The sequence below is a fragment of the Mycothermus thermophilus genome (assembly GCF_041956435.1).
Source record: "Mycothermus thermophilus strain CBS 625.91 unplaced genomic scaffold VTJ04scaffold_2, whole genome shotgun sequence".
Lineage (NCBI taxonomy): Eukaryota > Fungi > Ascomycota > Sordariomycetes > Sordariales > Chaetomiaceae > Mycothermus > Mycothermus thermophilus.
In genome coordinates, this window is record NW_027191428.1 from 1,367,507 (window position 1) to 1,386,887 (window position 19,381).

The 19,381-nt window shown below is 55.4% G+C and overlaps 6 protein-coding genes across 6 annotated transcripts; 4 read left to right on the top strand and 2 right to left on the bottom strand.

Annotated features, from left to right (window-relative positions):
• Positions 1–1,150: 1,150 nt before the first annotated feature.
• On the top strand, positions 1,151–2,655 carry VTJ04DRAFT_2633 (uncharacterized protein; the record flags this gene model as incomplete). Its single annotated transcript, XM_069360444.1, has 4 exons — positions 1,151–1,502; positions 1,550–1,645; positions 1,717–2,257; positions 2,328–2,655. The coding sequence occupies 4 exons, from the start codon at positions 1,151–1,153 to the stop codon at positions 2,653–2,655; spliced, it is 1,317 nt and encodes a 438-aa protein (XP_069221154.1).
• Positions 2,656–2,700: 45 nt separating this feature from the next.
• VTJ04DRAFT_2634 (uncharacterized protein) lies at positions 2,701–2,910 on the top strand (the record flags this gene model as incomplete). Its single annotated transcript, XM_069360445.1, has 1 exon — positions 2,701–2,910. The coding sequence occupies one exon, from the start codon at positions 2,701–2,703 to the stop codon at positions 2,908–2,910; it is 210 nt and encodes a 69-aa protein (XP_069221155.1).
• A 3,929-nt stretch (positions 2,911–6,839) lies between these two features.
• Positions 6,840–9,238, bottom strand: VTJ04DRAFT_2635 (uncharacterized protein; the record flags this gene model as incomplete). Its single annotated transcript, XM_069360446.1, has 6 exons — positions 6,840–6,978; positions 7,027–7,389; positions 7,442–7,781; positions 8,201–8,237; positions 8,694–8,978; positions 9,041–9,238. The coding sequence occupies 6 exons, from the start codon at positions 9,236–9,238 to the stop codon at positions 6,840–6,842; spliced, it is 1,362 nt and encodes a 453-aa protein (XP_069221156.1).
• A 413-nt stretch (positions 9,239–9,651) lies between these two features.
• VTJ04DRAFT_2636 (uncharacterized protein) lies at positions 9,652–11,406 on the top strand (the record flags this gene model as incomplete). The annotated part of the gene is made up of 1 exon (XM_069360447.1): positions 9,652–11,406. The coding sequence occupies one exon, from the start codon at positions 9,652–9,654 to the stop codon at positions 11,404–11,406; it is 1,755 nt and encodes a 584-aa protein (XP_069221157.1).
• A 552-nt stretch (positions 11,407–11,958) lies between these two features.
• On the bottom strand, positions 11,959–13,954 carry VTJ04DRAFT_2637 (uncharacterized protein; the record flags this gene model as incomplete). The annotated part of the gene is made up of 2 exons (XM_069360448.1): positions 11,959–13,857; positions 13,919–13,954. 2 exons carry the CDS (start codon positions 13,952–13,954, stop codon positions 11,959–11,961), a joined length of 1,935 nt encoding a protein of 644 aa, XP_069221158.1.
• A 993-nt stretch (positions 13,955–14,947) lies between these two features.
• VTJ04DRAFT_2638 (uncharacterized protein) lies at positions 14,948–17,848 on the top strand (the record flags this gene model as incomplete). The annotated part of the gene is made up of 1 exon (XM_069360449.1): positions 14,948–17,848. The coding sequence occupies one exon, from the start codon at positions 14,948–14,950 to the stop codon at positions 17,846–17,848; it is 2,901 nt and encodes a 966-aa protein (XP_069221159.1).
• Between the last annotated feature and the right edge of the window lie 1,533 nt (positions 17,849–19,381).

The window sequence follows — 19,381 nt, forward strand, 5'->3', positions numbered from 1 at the left end:
GTGGACCCCGAAGTGCCGCTTGCAGCTTGTCCTTGCTGCTTCAACATCCCGTCCATCCACCGTTCGGCATTCTTCTGCCTTATCATGTGGATTCATCGAGGCACTTCCAGGTTCACAGTGGTGTCGAGCAGACGATATAAGCTGAGGGAATCACATGGGTTTACTTGCCATCAACACTCCGTTTTGAGTGCAAGCATGAAATGCTTTGGACCAGATGGGAGTCTCAGGGGCAAGTGATATGCCATGGCACTGACGTTGACGCCCAAGGATTAAAATATGGATCCAGGTCTGAATCCAATCCGTTTGCTCCGTACTAGCCCCTAGATTGGCGATGGCAGTGTACATACATACATACGCTAGGTACCTAGGCCACCAGCCATCCCGCCGCTATTCGGTCTCGTCATCGCCAATGCGGCTTGCCAGCTGTGGCACTGCCGCCAGATCCCCCAACTCGGACGTCTTCCTGAATCTTGGATCGAGCTCTGCACTGGCCAGTAGGCCAGCTCCATTGCCGGCGTCACCTCGGTTCCGGGACAATGGCGATCGAATCGCCAAACGTCATCTCTGTGAAACGCCTCTCGGATCGCTTTCCTCAAACACATTATCCTTGGTCCTTGCCCCACGGCCTAGTATTAAACCTCGCCAACGCCGCCAACCCCAGCAGCGTTGTCGCCGCCGCCCTCTATCATATGCAGTGACGCTTCTGGTCTTCACTCGTTCTATTCCCGTTGTGTACCGTGTCTTCCCGTAATGCGTATATCCCTCCGTCCCTCCTCCGCGCCAACCCCGACCTCCACCGCATCTCCTCCTTTTGTTCTCTTCCGCCAATTAATACGGATCTCTACCCGGCCTCCATCTCTATGCCTTCATTGTCCATTGTTCTCCGCGACTCCAATCTACTCGCCAGTCCCTTTGCATGCATGGCCTTTGAATAATCCCCTCGACCTCAAGAGCCGCCTTTGGGACGCCGAGCACGAGCAACACCTACGATACAACTCCAAGTGCCTAGAGGTACACTTCACCTCGCCATTTCGCCTGGTCAAGCGGGCAGCCCAAGCTGTAACAAATCCTCGAGTGCCCTGGGCTGCTTGCTGCCCATCTCTGCCCAGCGCCACGCGCTGCAGCTATCCGCCGACGGAACCACGTGTAAATGCAGCCCTATCTGCTGAAACATTGCCACCAGAAACGATTTGGACTGCGGCTGGGCGCAGCAGCATATCTATCTACCTTATATATGACCACCACCGAGACATCCACCTCCGTGGACACGCCTATCTCCAACCTCGTCCCCGACACCGCCATGGCGACCACCGTCGCCCACGCCCAATCGATCCCCCCGGGGTTGCATCCATTGCAAGCCGCCGCCTTGAAAGCCCAGCAACAACATCAACAGCATCCTCCACAACAACCGCACCATGATGACGTAGACGACCAGCCCTTCGACCCGACCGCCGGGAAACTGACCGTCCACGACTTTGTGAGGGTGCGGACATTAGGAACCGGTGCGCCCCTTGACCTCTCGTGGGTTGCGCGACGCTAACTTTCCTAGGAACCTTTGCCCGTGTCTGTCTCGTCCGTCCATCCCACGGTACCCTAGAAGATCGGAACAAAGTCTACGCCCTCAAGATCCTACGCAAAACCGAAGGTGAGCTTGAGCGCGCGGGCGCGCACGACATGGCCTTGGCGACAGAACCCCGCGCTGACCCCTCCTCGCAGTCATCCGCCTGAAGCAACTCGACCACGTTCAACACGAGCGCCAAATCCTCGCCGACGTGCGCGGTCATCCCTTCATTACCAACTTCGTCGCCTCCTTCCAAGACCACGACTTCCTATACATCCTCCTCGACTATGTACCCGGCGGCGAGCTCTTCACTTACCTGCGCAAGATGCGCCGCTTCGACGAGAACACAGCGCGCTTCTACGCCGCCGAGATCGTCTTGGTCTTGGAACACCTACACGAGCAGCAAGGCGGCGTCGCCTACCGCGACATGAAGCCCGAGAACCTTCTGCTCGACGCCGAAGGCCACATCAAGCTCGTCGACTTTGGCTTCGCCAAGCGCCTCGGGAACCGCGAGTCCGGCCACCCCGTCGAGACGTATACGCTCTGCGGCACCCCCGAGTATCTCGCCCCCGAGGTGATTCAGAACAAGGGCCACACCACGGCCGTGGATTGGTGGGCGCTGGGAGTCTTGATTTACGAGTTCCTGACGGGCTATCCGCCATTCTGGCATCAAAATCCCATCGAGATTTACAAACAGTCCGTCACTCCCCTCCCTTTTTTCCGGCCAACCCCTGAGCTCTCACTAACCCCGCATACGCACGTACAGAATCATCGAAAAACCCGTTGTCTTCCCCACCTCCCCACCCCTCAGTGACGCCGCCAAGGACATCATCCGACAACTGTGCACCGTCGACCGATCCCGACGACTGGGCAACGTGCAGGGCGGCGCGGCGAGAGTGAAGGCGCATCCCTTCTTTGCCGGGGTGGATTGGGACGCCATCTACCAAAAGCGCAATCGTGGGCCCATCATCCCGCCTATACGATATCCGGGCGACGCGAGCTGCTTCGATGTGTACCCCGAGGAGGATGCGCGGAGGGACGAGTATACCGAGGAGATGAAGGAAAAGTATGATTCGTATTTTAAGGATTTTTGAGTCGAGGGGGAAGATTGGGTTGGTTTTCGGTGGGTCCATGGATGGATGGCTTCTGGGCTGGTTGATCTGATCTGGTACGGTGTTGTTCGGGTTGGTCGGGTCATGGCATGGCAAGTTTGGTTGCGAGGTTTTGGTGCTGGATGGGGGCGGTCTTGGTTTGGTTCACGGCCGGGGTTTGCTTTATATGATGCTTTCGAGGTCTACCGTTGGAGTGTTCTTCTCATTCCATTCTTTGCGTTCCATTTTATTGTGTGAATTACCCTCTGTCTCTTTTCCACGACCTCTGATGAGCAGATACCCGAGGTTTCGGTGTGAGAAAATGGGGGGACGGTGTTAGGAGGGACTCTCAGGCAGATACCTAGGTCGCCAGGTTGACAAACAAGTATGCAAATCACTATTGCTTTTGTTGTTGGCCGTTGTATTTGTAGAGATGGTGGGATGTGGTCTCTGTCAGTCTTGTCAAAATAACCGTTTATAGTCCATGAAGCATGAGATATCGTACACGTGATGAGTGGTCTTGGTCTTGCTACAATCATTCTTTGTTGTGAGAATATAAGAAAAAGAAAGAAATGCCTAGGGTCTTACTTGGGCTTCTTAACTTTGGGTTGACTGGTACGGGCTACAGTCCCTTCACAGGGTGTTGATAGTGAGTTGTGTTAAAGCTGGTCGAAAATGAACCGAAGGAGTTTTAGTATCAGGATGGTAGAGCCAAAAGTCATCCGAGAGAGATCCCATGAAGTCATCCGAGAGAGATCCCATGTATGATTTGTTGACTTGAAGTGTCTTATTTTACAAGCTCTTTACATTACAACCGACATCGCTGCCTGGCTATCTTCCTAGTATACTTACATGATATCTTGACCATCACACAGAGGGATCATGAACCCGCTGCCGCAGTGGTCATTTCGGACTAAGTGTCTCCAGGTTCATCATCCTCCCAATCCCACCACCGTTCCACTGTCTCTGCCTTCTCTGCCCAGAGTGCTTCAAACCGAACAACACCTGGAAGTATCCGATGTTGATGAGCCTGTGTCCTCTCCGCTTAGTCATACCGCATCAGACTTTGGGTCTTCTCGTCCGGGAGCTCACGCAGGACGTCCGAAAGACTGATTTCGGAGTAGTGTCCGATATGCTTCTCCCAAACCTTCTCCAGCTCAGCCCGCATACTGGCATCACTTGCAAATAGAAACCGGAAAAAACGTGGAAATGTGGCTAATCCCCACCTCACGTACAGTGACTTGATAGAAGCCGCTGCCGACCTGGGATTGTTGATCAACTGCTGGCGATCTGAACAATCTCGCTCTCATGCTGGTCAGAGTTTTCAGTCAACCAGCGGAGACACTCCTGTGTCTGTGAAGTCGTGAGCTTTCCCTTCTTCTCCTTGTCAGCCAGCCAGTCCAGAGGGGAAATCGGAGGCGCATTGTATGCGAGGAGGCACGCCAAATCGATCGGAAGATATTTCTCGACGATGTTAATGAGTGCCTCTTTAGTGACTGCAGTCACCTGGCTCACCGGCACCTGAGCACCGTGTTTGATCCATTCACTGATCATATCCTGCAACTTCTTTGTCCCTCTGGACTTTTCCTTCATCTCCATCATCAGATTGATCTCGAATGTTGAAGGCATCCAGTATGTCTCCATGGTGACTATGAAAGCCGCATCATGATCATCTGTGCCCTGGCCTGGCGAGAGAGTGGAGGTTTTAGGAACAACCTTCGTGTGGCAGAAGGGCTTCACAACCTTTTTACCAGGCACGGTAATGGTGAAAGCAGTATCCCCGCTGACCTTGTCCTCGGAACAAGAGGAGACGATTGGAAGGGTAAACTTGGTGTGATTGTTGACTCCGGCGACAGAGCTGGTGTTGAGGGGAGGAGGTTCGGATCCAACGATAGCGCCGGTTGCTGAAGTCGAGGTAACTCCGGTGGCAGTGTGGGTTGCCAAACAAAAAGTGCTGGTAGAGCACGTTTTCGTGGGAGACGTGGTTCCAGCCGCAGGGTTGGTCCCAGGGGTAGAGTTAGCTCCACTGGTAGAGCTGGTCCCGAAGAGTGGATAAGGTGATCCGGCGGTAGAGTTGGTTCCAAAGAGAGGAGCAGTGGTCGAGGTAGCTGCAGTGCTGGAGCTGGTTCCTTGGAGAGGGGGGTTGTTACAAACAACAACTCTGGGTTCGGTGGTTGAGGTAGCCCTAGTGGCAACGCTGGTTCCAAATGTAAAGATAGTAGCTCCATTGGTGGGGCTGATCTCACCGACAGAGCTAGTTCCAGAGGCACAGTTGCTTCCAAAGAGAGAAGTACTGGTACCCTGAGGAGGAGGATTGGCACCAGCTCCAGAGGCGGTCTGAGTGGTCGAGTTCGCTGCAGAAGCAGGGCTCCCAAAGAGTCCACTGGTAGTAGGAGTAAAGCTAGAGCTACCAAAGAGTCCTGTAGTTGTGACGGCAGGGCTGGTTCCACTACCATCTCTCATGCTGCCGGTTTGACTGGCGGTGTTGTTGAAGCGCGGATTCTTGGGCCCATGGGACCCAGCCTGGGGAGCGGGACTGGTGGCGGCTCTGTTCTCAGTGTTCCGAATTGGATTGGAACGGGAGTTGCTGGTCGCAAGCTGTTGACTACCGAAGGGCACTGGAGTCGCTCTGTCGCTGGCAATAGGGGACTCGCGGTTTGGACCAACAGAGTCGGAAAAGTAACGACCCCGACCCCAGCTTCCCTGGATATTTCGTTAGCACCGACATTGCATCTGGCATATCCAGGTTCTTTTCGTATGACACAATATTTTGTAATACAGGTGTCGATTTCTTGGGGCGAACTAATACGGAAGATACCTACTTCGTACAAGCCGCGGCCCCTGGAGCGGGAATTGCCTCGAGAATTTGGTGTCGACATCTTGACCAGAGGTTGACCAGAGGTGATCGAGAAGAAACAATGGAGATAGATCAAACAATGAACAGAGGGAAAATGACCCCGTTGACCGACACACACCCCGTGAATCGCGGATTGAGTGTTTCTGGCACGAACTGCGAGCTCCCTTGGCCAGAAATGTGGCCTTGAGGGAAGAAAAGACTGTTCAAAGTGATCCAGAGGACGCTCTCTGGAGGAAAGAGAAGTAGTAATCAGGAAAGTCGGTGGGAAAGAGAAGGTTACTGGAAAATTTGTGGAAGTTGGAAAGTTTGAAGTGGGAAGGTTCTTTGTTGAGTTCACTTTCCTCCGAAGTTTGTGGTTCGAGTTCGACGTTGGGTGCCTTCCTGTTTTCTTTCCCATTTTTTTTTCCCTGTTCAGTTGATGCCATAAATTCAAGGCCACAGTTGACCCCAAAGAGTTCGTTGTGGTCATTGCTTAACCTCAATGTTGACATGCTGTAGTGGTCCCGGTAGACATCAACCTCAGAATGCCCCTATCACCCTATAACCACCTCATTCCCGAGACCTGATCAGGGATGAACCTACCGGGGAATACTAAATCCCGAGTATTACAGGTTCCAGCTTCATACTCGGCCGTTTTGGAACGTCCCTGGACATGAACATCACATCCATGGATGAAACCCGCGTCGGAATACTCTCTCGGGGACAAGCCATGATGGCGGTTGACCTGTGAAGGGGCCCGCGGTGTTGGTCGAGGCTAAGTGTTTCCATATCAGCTCCCCCATGGCTATGAAAGCTGTTATCACCATGTGTACGAGATATAACTCTGACTGCCCTTATTCATGAGAGCCTGGAGCACGTAGCAATGTGAAGTACATCACCTTTACATCCAGTCCTTCGTTGTTTTATATTTTTTCTTCCTTCTCTCTCCCTCGTTTTCTTTTCCTTTTTTTTCCTTTTTCCTTTTTCCCTTTTTCTTTTTTTCTTTTTTTCTTTTTTTTCTTTTTTTCTTTTTTTTCTTTTTTTCTTTTTTTTCTTTTTTTCTTTTCTTTCTTTCTTTCTCTCTTCTTTTCTCTTTCCTTACCTCCTTCTTTCTTTCCATGCTTCTTGAGCCTAGAGCGGTGAGTATCTGACTTCGATTTGGAACCCTTGCTGGTCCAAGTCAGGTATTGTGTGTTTAACTGCATCACCTCTGCTCCTACTTCTATGTACACACTTCGACAAAATCCGCTCGAGGTCTCCCAAACAGTTGACTTTCAAAACAGACAGTACATACCTTGCTTTCGGTGTCCCGACCGAGTTCAAATTATCGGCAGTCCTCCCACAACCCTTTCTACCCTCTCCCTTGCATCAGACCCTGCTTCGTTATATCTCTGACCGGAACCAAAATATCCGCAAGCTGAATCTCAGAGCAGTATCCAATCTGGGCCTCCCAAAGTTCTTCCAGCTCCTCCCGTATCTCCTCCTCTGTTCTATGGAAATAATGTCTCAAAAGACGTGGCACGTCTTTCATGCCATACCGACCGTAGAGATTCTCAATAACGCGCACTGCCAGAGCGGGATGCGTTTCCAAGAGCGCAACGATCCGTTCGATTTCATCCGCTGACGGCCGAAAGCTTGCTATCACCTGGAAGCACTGCCCAACCAGCTGTGGCATCACTTTTCCCCTCCCCGCCCTTCCAGCGAGCCAGTTCTCGTGATATGACCCCTTGAGGGCCAAGAGATAGGCCACATTCATGGGGCAATACCACAGGACAATATCACGCAAAGCCTTCTTGGTGAGGGAGGCGATATTGGACATGCGGAGCTTGGCCCCGGGCTGGGTGCGGAACTTGTGAATCTTCTCGCGCAGTTTCGCGAAGTGCGCGGCAATCCCAAGCCGGCTGGAGGAGCTCATCCATCATGAGCGTCTCGAACGGGGTGGGGTTCCAAAACGAGGCGACGCCAAGGATGATGGTGTAGTCGCCGTTGGGCTGCTTGCACGAGTGCACGATCTCGGGGACCACGAGGGTGTTTTCCGAGCCCTTCCACTCCGCCTCGCCGCCGGGCATGTTGATGACGAGGTTAATCTGGTTGCTACCGGCCTCGCGGGTCCAGCAGAAGATGGTAGGGGCTGTGTATGTCTCTTCGCCGGCGGACTCCTCGGCGTCCACCATGTTGTCGTTGTTCTGTTGTTGGGACACTCGAGGATCAGGCTCAAGGCGGGAGCTGGCAACGCGGACCCCCTGGCTGCTGCGTGACGGCATGGCCTCGAGGGCGTGGAATAGGCACCGAGCTACGAGAGGTTCGAGTTGTGAGCAGAATCAGCGTTTTGTCAGCGGTGTAGAACGCAACGACGGGGTTTCAAACGACGAGCAAGAGGATGGGATTCCTGCAAGAACACAATTACGCAATGCGATTCGATGACCAGCGATGCTCGAATAACACCGTGAGGAATAACCAACTGACCGCGAGTTCAGTCGGTCAGAGTGTACTCCAGCAGAGAAGAATGAGGCTGGGAGGAAAATAGGGGGTGGGAAATCCTGCAAATGTGGGTTAGTGTAAGTCACAGTGGCCACTACAGGACAAGAAGGAAGGGAGCTCGGCTCCGAAGTTTTCTTGTTTTCCATTGTATCCCTTCTCTGCTCGGAGTACACCTCTGTACACGGGCTGTACAGATCTGTACAGCCCATGGACAGACAAGACTAGACTTACAAGTAGAGTGACTTGCTTGAGCTGGTGGGGCAAGGTGCTTGACTCAGCTCTGTGTCAGTAGATTCCTGAGGAGTTATCAAGAGAATTTGACCAAGATTTGATTCGTCTATAACCACAACTGAGGGTATCGTCGATGTGTCTGTGACCTGACAATGGTTGCTGCTCTCAGCAAGGCAGTCATCCGTCCACATACACAAGCATATCATCCCAACTCCTTTCCTCTTGTTCATTTCATCTCCCTCACCAACCTCCTCACCAACTTCTTTTGCGCCTCCAACCCCAGCCCATTCCTATCCGTCTCTTGCAAAGCTCTCCCAACAATTATCACCGTCCTCGGATTCTCACTGCCAACCCACACCTTGCCGTTCCTGCCCACCGCAGTCTCAAACGCCAGCCCCCCACCTTCTTCCCCGCCCAGCATCTCCAGCACCCCTATTCCTCCTTCTTCACGACTTTTTGGCATGAGCAGCCTCCTAGCGAAACCCAGACTCACATCAAAAACGCAGCCCGGGCCTGTGATCGGCCCTAACCCGTCCGCCCGCCCGGTGCTGGGGGTGTAACATTCCAGTTCCGGGTCCATGTGTTTGTTGGCAAGGGTCACACGCGCGTAGACGATCTGGCCGGGGGAGAGAATGGGACGTGTCTTCTTGGTGGCAGATTCGAAGGCCAGATGGGGCAGTGTGGCTGGGGAAGTGTGCGGGGAGAGGGAGCAGAGGTAGAAGTCGGAGGTGCTGCGGAGGACTTGGGCGAGGACGAGGTCGTTTACTGAAGGGATATACTGTTTCTTTGGTTAGTGATTTTAGGTATGGGTGGACTGTGGGGTTCCTATGGAATGCCTACGCGTTGGGAGTTATACTCTATCCACATGGAGTTTTTATTTTGGTTGGTGATGAGCTGGCCGGCGACGGTTGGGACAATGTCGGAGGGTGGGATGTGGCGGAGGCCTGGGCCTAGACGAAGAGGGCGTTTGGAGGAGGTGGGGATGAGTGACGGATCAATTGGGTCGCCCGGGAGGACGACATGGTGTTTTGTTGCCATGTTGGGCTGGCCGGACTTTGGTGTTTGGTGGTGAAAGTTGGTGTTTGAAGATGGCAGTTCCAGGATGCAAGTTCAAGTTCGCGTTTCTTATCGCTTATCGGAGCCTTTTGGCGGGCCAGGTCCAGCCTTGTGGGGCCGGCTTGGCAGACGGCGGGGCACCGGGCCAGGCGCTGCAGTCGGGCCCGGGACGGACGTTTCGGGCAGGCCCAATTTTTTTGGACTGGAAATTTTGGACAACCCCACCAAGAAAGTTGAAGGTTCAGTGCACTTGGGATCCAACCTAACATCATTCACACGCCATCCTCCAGACCTTTTCCCCGGTCCGACTCCTTTTCTTCCTCCTCAACACTCGACCGATTGCTCCCCTTCCAACTCCCTCTCCCCAACCTCCAACCCTCACATAAACAGTAAAAATGGGCGACTCAGCAGGGACACGACTCTCCGTCGACCCCAACAACCGGGTCACCATTGGCATCTCGTTTGGCAACTCCAACAGCTCTATCGCCCACCTTGTCGAGGACAAGGCCGAGGTCATTGCCAACGAAGACGGTGACCGCCAGATCCCCACCATTCTCTCCTATGTCGACGGCGACGAGTACTACGGCCAGCAGGCCAAGAACTTCCTTGTCAGGAATCCCACAAACACCGTTGCCTTCTTCCGGGACTTCCTGGGGAAAGAGTTCAAGTCGATCGACCCAACCCACAACCACGCCTCGGCCCACCCGCAAGAGTCCGGTGATACGGTCTCTTTCACGGTCAAAGACAAGGTCGCCGCCGAGGGCGAGGAGGAGGAGCCTGCCCCGTCAACCCTGACCGTGTCCGAGGTGACCACTCGCTACCTCCGCCGTCTAGTTGGCGCTGCCTCCGAGTACTTGGGCAAGAAGGTTACCTCCGCCGTCATTACCGTGCCCACCAACTTTGGCGAGAAGCAGCGTGCTGCTCTCATAGCCGCTGCTGCCGCTGCCGATCTCGAGGTTCTTCAACTCATCAACGAGCCCGTGGCTGCCGTGTTGGCCTACGATGCTCGTCCCGAAGCCATCGTCTCGGATAAGATTATTGTTGTTGCCGACTTGGGCGGCACTCGCTCCGATGTGACCGTCATCGCGAGCAGAGGCGGCATGTACACCATTCTCGCCACTGCCCATGACTACGAGTTTACCGGCGCCGCTCTCGACAAGGTCCTTATTGACCACTTCGCCAAGGAATTCCTCAAGAAGAACCCCAATGCCAAAGATCCGCGCGAGGCTCAACGCAGTTTGGCCAAGCTGCGTCTCGAGTCAGAGGCTACCAAGCGTGCCCTCAGCCGTGGCACCAACGCCGCCTTCAGCGTCGAGAGCTTGTCGGACGGCATTGACTTTGCCGCTACCATCAACCGCCTCCGCTACGAGACCCTTGCCCGCACCGTCTTCGAGGGCATTAACCGCCTCGTTGAGTCGGCCGTCAAGAAGGCTGAGCTTGACGTTCTCGATGTTGATGAGGTCGTCCTGGTCGGCGGCACCGCTCATACCCCGCGCATCGCCACCAACCTGAGCTACCTTTTCCCCAAGACCACCAAGATCCTGGCCCCGTCCACCGATCCCTCCGCCATCAACCCCTCCGAACTCCAAGCCCGCGGCGCCGCTCTCCAGGCCAGCTTCATCGCCGACTACGCACCGGAGGACATCGACCAGTCGACCCACGCCGCGATCACCACCGTCCCGCACGTTTCCAACGCCATCGGCATTGTCTCCCCAGGCGCGCACGGCGAGGAGGTGTTTGTGCCCATCATCCCCACTGACACTGCCGTCCCAGCCCGCCGCGTCGTCGAGTTGCCTGTCCCCAACGGCGGGGACGTCCTCATCAAGGTTGTCGAAGGCAACACGCACATAAAGGTGACCAAGCCGGAACCCAAGGAGAAGGACGAGAGCAAGGCGGCCAAGGCGGAGGATGCCGACGAGGATGAGGACGACGACGACAGCGACTTCGACGACGAGGAGGAGGAGGAAGAGGAGAAGCGCGAGAAGGTGTGGAAGATTGGAAACACCCTCGCCGAGGCGGCGGTCCGCGGCGTCAAGAAGGGCGGAAAGGTCGAGGTGGGGATTACGGTTTACGTCGACCTTACTGTCATAGTCACGGCGCGCGAGGTCGGCGGGAAGAGCGCCGTCCGTGGGACCCTGCCTAGTAACTAGGGACTGGCGGCCATCGATGTGTACCATGACGACATGACGACGCACCACATTGTGCAGCTGATTAATGGGCCTGTAACGGAGGAGGGGAACGAGGAAGAGGAGGAAGAAGAAGAAGAGGAGGAGGAGGATACGGAATAGACTCGGGTTAGGAGGCGAGGGGTTGTCCATGAGCATGGATGGGGAAGGGGCATAAACGCACATACATATATGTGAACTTTGGGTTTGCAACGAGCACGGTTACATGTACCTAGACATGGGAGGCCGGGGATGGGTGCCCTCGGTCAGGAAGGGAAGGGGTGGGAAGGAAATAGGCGCTGCCTGAGTAGGTAGCTAGGGCGATAGATATGATATACTATTTCCCGGTCCAGTGTGGTGGTATTGCTGGTGTCGCTGGTGATGCTTATTGCAAAACTGTTTGAACCTGTGAAAAATCTCTATCTATCGCTCTATGAGGACCTTCCGCCTATTACTCCAGACAAAGAAAACAACACGCAATAGTACTAATAATTGTATGCAAACAAGGCATCATGGAAGCTAGATACCTCAGGCAACCTAAGGAGACGCCGGCAGATCCGCCGTTTCACCAGCAGGTCCAGATGGCCCCAAAGTAGAAGCAGAAGCAGAAGGAATCGTCCAAGCAACCAAATCCTCCCTCACCTCAAACTCATCCACCTCCCTCGTCCGCTTAAACACTCCGTCCACCCCGCCGTTGCGGTGGTAGTAGTAGTCCATTTCATCCGAATCGCGATCTCCGTACCTGTTATACCGCCCACCACGCCTACCGCCGCCGCCATTGCTCCCACCGCTGGTATATCCTCCTCCTGCTCCACCATAGCCATTCCCGACCCCATTCCCTTCGAGCTCCCGCATTGTGCCGGCGCTAGCGGTGCTAGCAGCGAGGCTGACCAAGCTGGAGCTCCTGCTCCTGGGGTCGGCGAAACCGCCGATGCTGGAGCGGCCGTCGTGGGTGATTTTGCTTTCTTCCCTGCGGTGCAGGGAGGTGAGGGAAGGGGGGTGGAAGATGATGGGCACGGTGGACGAGAAGGAAGGGAAGGGCTCGCCGCGCTCGCGGTAGAAGTGGCCGTTGTTGCTGTTATTGCTGTTGTTGCTGTTGGGATGGTATAACGGGGTCATGCCCATTTCTGCTACCCCCGGGCCGGGGCTGGGCCCGTTGCTGTCTTGCGAGTTGCCTGCAGCTGCTGAGATGCTGGGGGCAGCCACGACAGTGGTCGCGCCGCTCCTGTCGCTGGAAACGGTTTGGTGGCTGAGCTGGCGGCGGAGGCGGGCTGTGGCGTCGCGTGTGCGGAGGGCACTGCTGGAGATGTACTGGTCGTCGGTGTCGTCTGTGGTGGGGAGGTCGTTGTCAGAATGGTGGAACTTGAAGCTGCTGCCGCCGGAGAAGATGGCGGTCATGGCGGAGCCTTGGCGGAGGTTGCGGGGCGGAGATGGGGAAGAGGACGAGGAGCGCGCACGGCGGCGGCTGTGGTGGTGGTGGTGATGGTGATGCCGGTGATGATGTCGGTGGTGGTTATGGTGGCGAGAGTGGCCGCGAGTTTCTTCAATGAAGCCATCGCCGCCGGCAAAGATGTCTTCGATGCATTGGTCCGCGGGCAACTCGCCAGGTTGACTAGCCCAGCTTGCGGCGAGAGCGCGGCGGTACATATCTTGTAGCTCGTAGACCTCACGCGACTTGCCAGCGAAGGAGGATTGGATGCTTCCCTGATTCCTCGCCCCGGGATCCACGGGTTCCAGAGACTCGTTGACGACAAAGCCGGCGATGGCGCCGAAGATTGGAGTCGACTTCGGAGGAGGGGCCGTGAAGTTGCGGTCGCCGTCAATCTGGATCATCAAGATGCTGATCTTGAGGGTGGAGTTGATCTTGCTGTCCTGCAGGAGGTAGCGGCGCATAACGCCATCCTGGACATCGTCGTCCACAACGACAGGGCGATCTTCCTCACGCGACGATCGCGGACTTGACTCATCAGCTGCAGCCGAGATGGAATTTCCTAGCGAACTAGGCCCTCGGCGATGGCCCGTCTTTTGGATCGGAGAACCGAACGAATCTCTGGCGGCATAGGCGGTGGCGGCGGGATCCCGAAGGATGGCCTCGCTCTCATCCACGTACTCACTAAGGTTGAGGCGGACGTTGCCCAGAGTGACCTTCTCATCGCGGGCGATGCTGCTACCGTTGGCGGGAGCAGTGAACTCCTGGACAACCTCGAACTCGATGGCGCACTCTGCCAGGTTGTTATTACGGTCGATGGGGATGCGGACAATTAGGACTTTGCCATAGTTGTACTCGACGCGGTGGTTCACAATGGGGCATTTAGGAGTGCGACCGCGATGCTCCTTGTGAATGCTATGGGGCAAATGCCATTTGACAAAGGAGCCACCGGAGACGAGTGGCACATTGTTGAGGTCGGCAATCTTGAGGTGGACTTCAAATTTGGGCTGCAGATGGTGTCAGTCTTGGTCACATCAGATGGGGAGTAGACAGCAGACAGAAGCTCACCTTTCGTGTTTTGTTGACTAGGGAGAAGAGCGACATGTCAGCATGGAGTCTCGAACTTGAACTTTGACTGGTATGTACGCGTAGGTTCTTTGGCCCGTCACGAGATCATATTGTGTCGAGGCGATTCAGTGATGATGAGACCAGATGACTCGACACCAGACGAGACACAATTCGACGACGTTTGCCAACCAGACAAAAAGACAGGAACGGCTCGGAGGAAAGGACTGAAACAAAGGGCTGCGGATGTTGCAATGTTGCAATGGGCGGACAGGGAGACAAGGAGAAGAGATGGCTTACTGAGAGAAGACATGGTTTGCTCCTGAAACTTTGGGGTTGTTGCTATGCGCCGCTAGGAAAGCCCATTCCTGAGGATCCGATGATGGGCCAAAACCGGATTTGTATCCTTTCCGGCCCTTCTCCTGTTTTCCAGGATCCGGACTCGGACTCGAACAACACGTTGACCCGATCAATAATTCAGGTACCTATTCCACAATGGAGTGCAACAAACGAAGGTTGCAATGATAGAGTGGGCGGCGACGGCGGGTTGCTTCAGTTCACAGTCAATCTCTTGGCCGGTCCTGTAAGTTAAGACGAAGGAGATGTGCGCATGGATGAGGCCAAAGGGGTGACGTTTAATGCGACCTGGTTCCACCACGTCCGAGGACAAATTCTCAGGTAGATTGTCTCAGAACAGAAATGAGGCCAATAATGAGAATTATATGTCAAGAACAAGCAGACGGATGGATGGAGGGAATGGATTCTCATCACATGTACTCCGTCCACCTGACAGCGTGGAATGGATGATGAAGCGTGAGAGAGCCAACAATGGACGCCAAGGCGGCACGACAGGACAGGCTCAGGGGAAGGAGATCCAAACTGCCGGGTTAGGGTCCACCAAAGGGTGCGTCAAGGTGGGGCGATAAGATAAGAGCTCCAACAGAAAGATTCCCGTCCCGTTTGGGGTTTTGAAGTCAATTTATTTCACTTCAGAAACACAACTCCAATTCAACCACAACCCATGCCGCCCTCATGGCTGGCACTCCATCCCAGGGCCCCGTCAAGGGGTCCGATAGCAGGAAACGAAAAGAGCCTCCCTCCATGACGAATAGTGCCAATTCCTCCAAACCAGCCTCGAATGCCCCAACACCTCCAGCAACGTCGCGCGCCGCCAAACGCGTCAAGGTCCACGATGCCCGTCACATCCGCACCCAGCCATCCGAGGCCGCTCTCGATGACGACGGCAAGCTGGACCTCCAGAAATTCCTGTCCGCCCGAGAGTTCGAGATCAAGGCCCTCGAGGACAGCATGAGAAAATGCAAGGCCGTCAACGCCACTCGCGTCTTCCAGCAGGTGCCCCGCGCCATGCGCCGTCGCACCGCCAGCCACAATGTCCGTCGCGTTCCGAAGCGCCTGCGCGAACAGGCTCGTCGCGAGATGATCGAAGACAATACTCCGACCGTCGAGGCTCGGAAACGCCGTCCCCGCACGACCCGCGCCCGCATCCGCGCAGAGACGGCCAAGAAGCTGCGCATTCTGGCCGCGAAGAAGCGCAAGAAGCTTCTCGCAAAGGCCACTGCCGAGGGCCGGCCCGTCGACCCTGCTTCGGTAAAAGCGACAGTGCAAACGCGTCCGCCCCGGCCCAAGATCCGTCGTGACATGCTCAACGACCCGCCCAGGGCCGAGTCCAAGTTCCGCAAGCGCCAGATCAACAAGACGTGGCTGCCCACCCACCTGTGGCATGCCAAACGCGCAAAGATGACGGAGCCTAGCAAGCCCCTGTGGCGCTTTGCTATTCCGCTTACCCCGACCGAGAAGTGCTACCGCCCAACACATCGCGCTGTCGGCCAGAAGGGCGTTGTGGTGTGGGATATGAGTTACATGAGCACCATCGCGGTTTACGGGACTGCTGGTGGCGTTGAGCATGTACTGAGGAATCTGGGGCTGGTGCAGGACAGCTTGTGGGGAGCCAAAGGCCAGAAATGGAGGGCGGGAGCCCGATCATGGTCAGGAATCTTGAGCCGACGCGTTGGAGAATCGAGGCGCGAGATCGGGCCTTCTACAATCGTGTGGAATCCCGAGGCACCACTAGATTCAGGCAAAGACGCAAAGAATCACGGGAAGAAACAGCAGAGGCAGCTGCTCATCCGAACCCACCCTGCGTGCTTCCTCGAGTTATGGGAGGAACTGTTGAAACTGGCCAAAGCGGAAACTCCCCGAGTCCACATCGAAGACCTACGCTTCGAGATTGGCAGCATCGAGCTGACAGGCCCGGGGTCAACCGAAGCTCTGTTGGGCATTCTCAAGCCATTTTACACTGAGGCAGACAAGCGTGAGTGCCACGCCGAACTGCTGCAATCTCTTGCTGGCGTTTCGAATCCTGCATGCCTCCCGAAAGATGCACTTCTTGCCTTCTCAGTAAGAGATCCACGGCTGGACTATCCGCCAAAGACGGCGAACGTGCCGCCAGAAAGCGACACTTTGGTCGAGACGCTCACCAAGTGGCCGGCCGAGGAGGGACTCCGACCATTTGGCATATTCGACCGTGACCGTCGCTTCCAAGCTTCGAGACTGCCATCACAAAAAGCCATCAACCGGCGCAAGGGGAACAATCCTCCGGGCGAGCCGTTGCCGGTTACCGCATCCGACCCACCGATCCCCGTCCTGCTGCTTGCCTCGAGACCACCTGTCGACGGCCAAGCTCAAGGCATATGGACATTGCTGGCACCCTGGAAATGCATCATGCCGCTCTGGTACACGTTGGTGCACTATCCTCTATCTACCGGCGGCAACCCGCGTCTCGGAGGTCTCAATGAGCAAATGCAGATCGCGTTCGAGCAAGGGGTACCGTGGTTTCCGGCCGACTATCCGGCCACGGATGCCGGGGCACGCTGGGAGCTGGAACAGAGGGAAAAGAGAAGGAATGAATGGGAGCGCCGCCCAAAAGGGAAGAGGGTTGCGTGGGAATCACTTGATTTGGGTGCTGGACGAAGGGGTGAAGTTGGCGATGGGTTCGCCTGTGATTGGGAATACCTATTTGGTCTGAAGCCCAAAGAAGGTGGTTCAGTTCCTCAGCCAACTGGCGAGGTATCTGACAAGATGGACGTTGATTCATCTCCACGGCCCGAGGACGGCGCAACGGTCTCAGACGCGGCGCCATCCGCCTCGTCTCTCACCCAGCTCCGGCATCTGGCAAAGCCAGACTTCCTCTCCTTTCTCAAATCCCCTTCTCCATCCCTCCCACCTCCCAACACCCTCGTCACGATCACACTTACCTTCGTCGCGCGCGGCGTCGCAACCACCGGCGCGCGAATCTACCGCCTCCCTTCACCTCCTCAGTCCCGAATCACTGCCGCCACTGCGTCCGTCAAACCCGAACGCAAACACGAAGAAGACGCCGAAGTCCTCGCCTCCACTGCTAGCAGCGGTTCCCAGTCCCTGCTCCCCCCCGATCTGCGCGAGCAATGGCTCCGAAAACTCCCCGGCTCCGGGTCCAGCCACAACAACGGAACCAGGGGTGCAAACCGCCCTGACAAACATCCGGGAGCAATCCCGAGGATGGGGCCATCTGCGGACCTGGCAACGCGCAAGCGTCTCCTTGCCAGCTCCATCGTCTCGGGACCTCCACTTCCCTACCCACGTCCGCAACCAGATGAAACAAATCCGAATTACCACCCTCCGTGTCCAGGGGAGGAAGACTTGATTGGGTTTGTTACGATGGGAGCGTTTTGTCTGGCGGAGGGCAGGGCGACCGCGATCGGCAGTTTGGCAGCGGCGAGAGCGCTGGAGGCGGTCCGTCTGGCACGGGAGATGGGGGTTGCCAAGGGGAAGGGGAAGGGGAAGGGGAAGAGCGGAGGAGGGGAGGGGAGGTTGTGTGTGGTGAGGAATGCTGGGGAAGGGGTGGGGTGGTTGGCTAGGTGGGAGGTGGTTTGACGGTGGGATGGTTAGGACATTGTTACCCTTACTGTTGGGATCGATGATCTTGGTTGAAGGGGTCTGTCTGATGAATGATATGATTTACGGTGTCAACTGTCGGTATGGTTGGGATGGTGCCGGTTGGGATTAGAGGTTCTGGGATGAAACATGCCCGATCAATTGGTGTGGGTACACTCTTGACCAGTCTTAGACGACTATGAAATTCAAGGCCTATGTCAAATTCCAACATGAATCCAGATTCCATCTTCTTTCGCCGAGGACGGCGACCGAGATGCCAGTCAAAATACCTCATTTTCCGTACTTGGGCAAATCATACATCGCATGGCACATACAAAGTTGTGAAGTGCAGGTTGGTGGCGCACATGCGGAGTGCAGACATGGCTGGTTGGCTCTCATGTTTTTGTCACTTTTTCTGCCCCTTTGGTCAATCCACCCATAGGAGGAGCACATGCGGATTTTTTCCAAGGCAGTTCGGAGGAACGCACCAATCCCACTGAATCAGATCTGCAACATATGCATTTGATGCGCCACCGGCCAACGGCCTGGTTAGCGGGCGTTGATGTGGCGAGAAGATTGACGAAAAGCCGAGAGCAGTCCAATGACCTTAGTTGTCGTCTTGGCCCCTCGCACTCGGTTTAGACCAGCCAAATCATCAGTTTCGGGTTTTTTTTGAGGAGTTGTGATCGTCGGCATAAATCCCCGACACCCTTGGCCGGAAGACAGACCAGAAGAGGGGCAGAGATGGGTGCCGCTATAGTAGTAGACCTGGGAAGATAGGGCGGGACCCAGTACAGTTGGCAAACATGGGATGATATAGACCCAAAATGGGGGGTGGATGCGACAGTCTGATGTTAATAACTATAGATAGACAACTAAGCCTGTGATCTCTCGGCGGACACACATGCGCTGGACAAGATCTGGCTTGTCCACTAAACAGTTTGGCCTCGCTGCATGCGCCGTCCCGCAGCGAAAGCACGTTTTTACTGCATTTCCGCATGTTAGTGCGCTGCAAGCCAAGCGGGAGACCTGCCCTCCTTGGGAAGAGCAAAAGAGGGGAGGGGGCCACAGGGTGGCCAGGTGACGATGCGCTGTACGTACACTCAGAGAATGTATGTATGGGTGGACTTCCAATATGTCTGGGTGTTCACGAGGGATATTTACTCCATCAAAGATAATCCACAGATATTTTCTCTCTCCATAGCAGCGGAGCTCCATCTGTCTTCCCGGAGGTCCCGAAACTGAAGAAAGACCAAGAACAAGGGGAGGCCGAGGAGCTGAAGCCCATGACTTGGCTCAACCCTGTCGGTCCATTTGTTCGATCACCGTCGCTCATCACGAGAAACAAGTCTCAGTCCTGAGCATCCATATCATCACATCCACTCGGGCTGGCATTTCCCAATCCCCGCATCAACCAGCTCAGGCCAGCCCAACACAACCCAACCGGGCAGCATCATCGTCTCCTTTTAGTTCCTGACTTACCTGAACTATCCCCTCGTTGATCTCCCTTTACACTCTGTTTCTCCTCGCCCT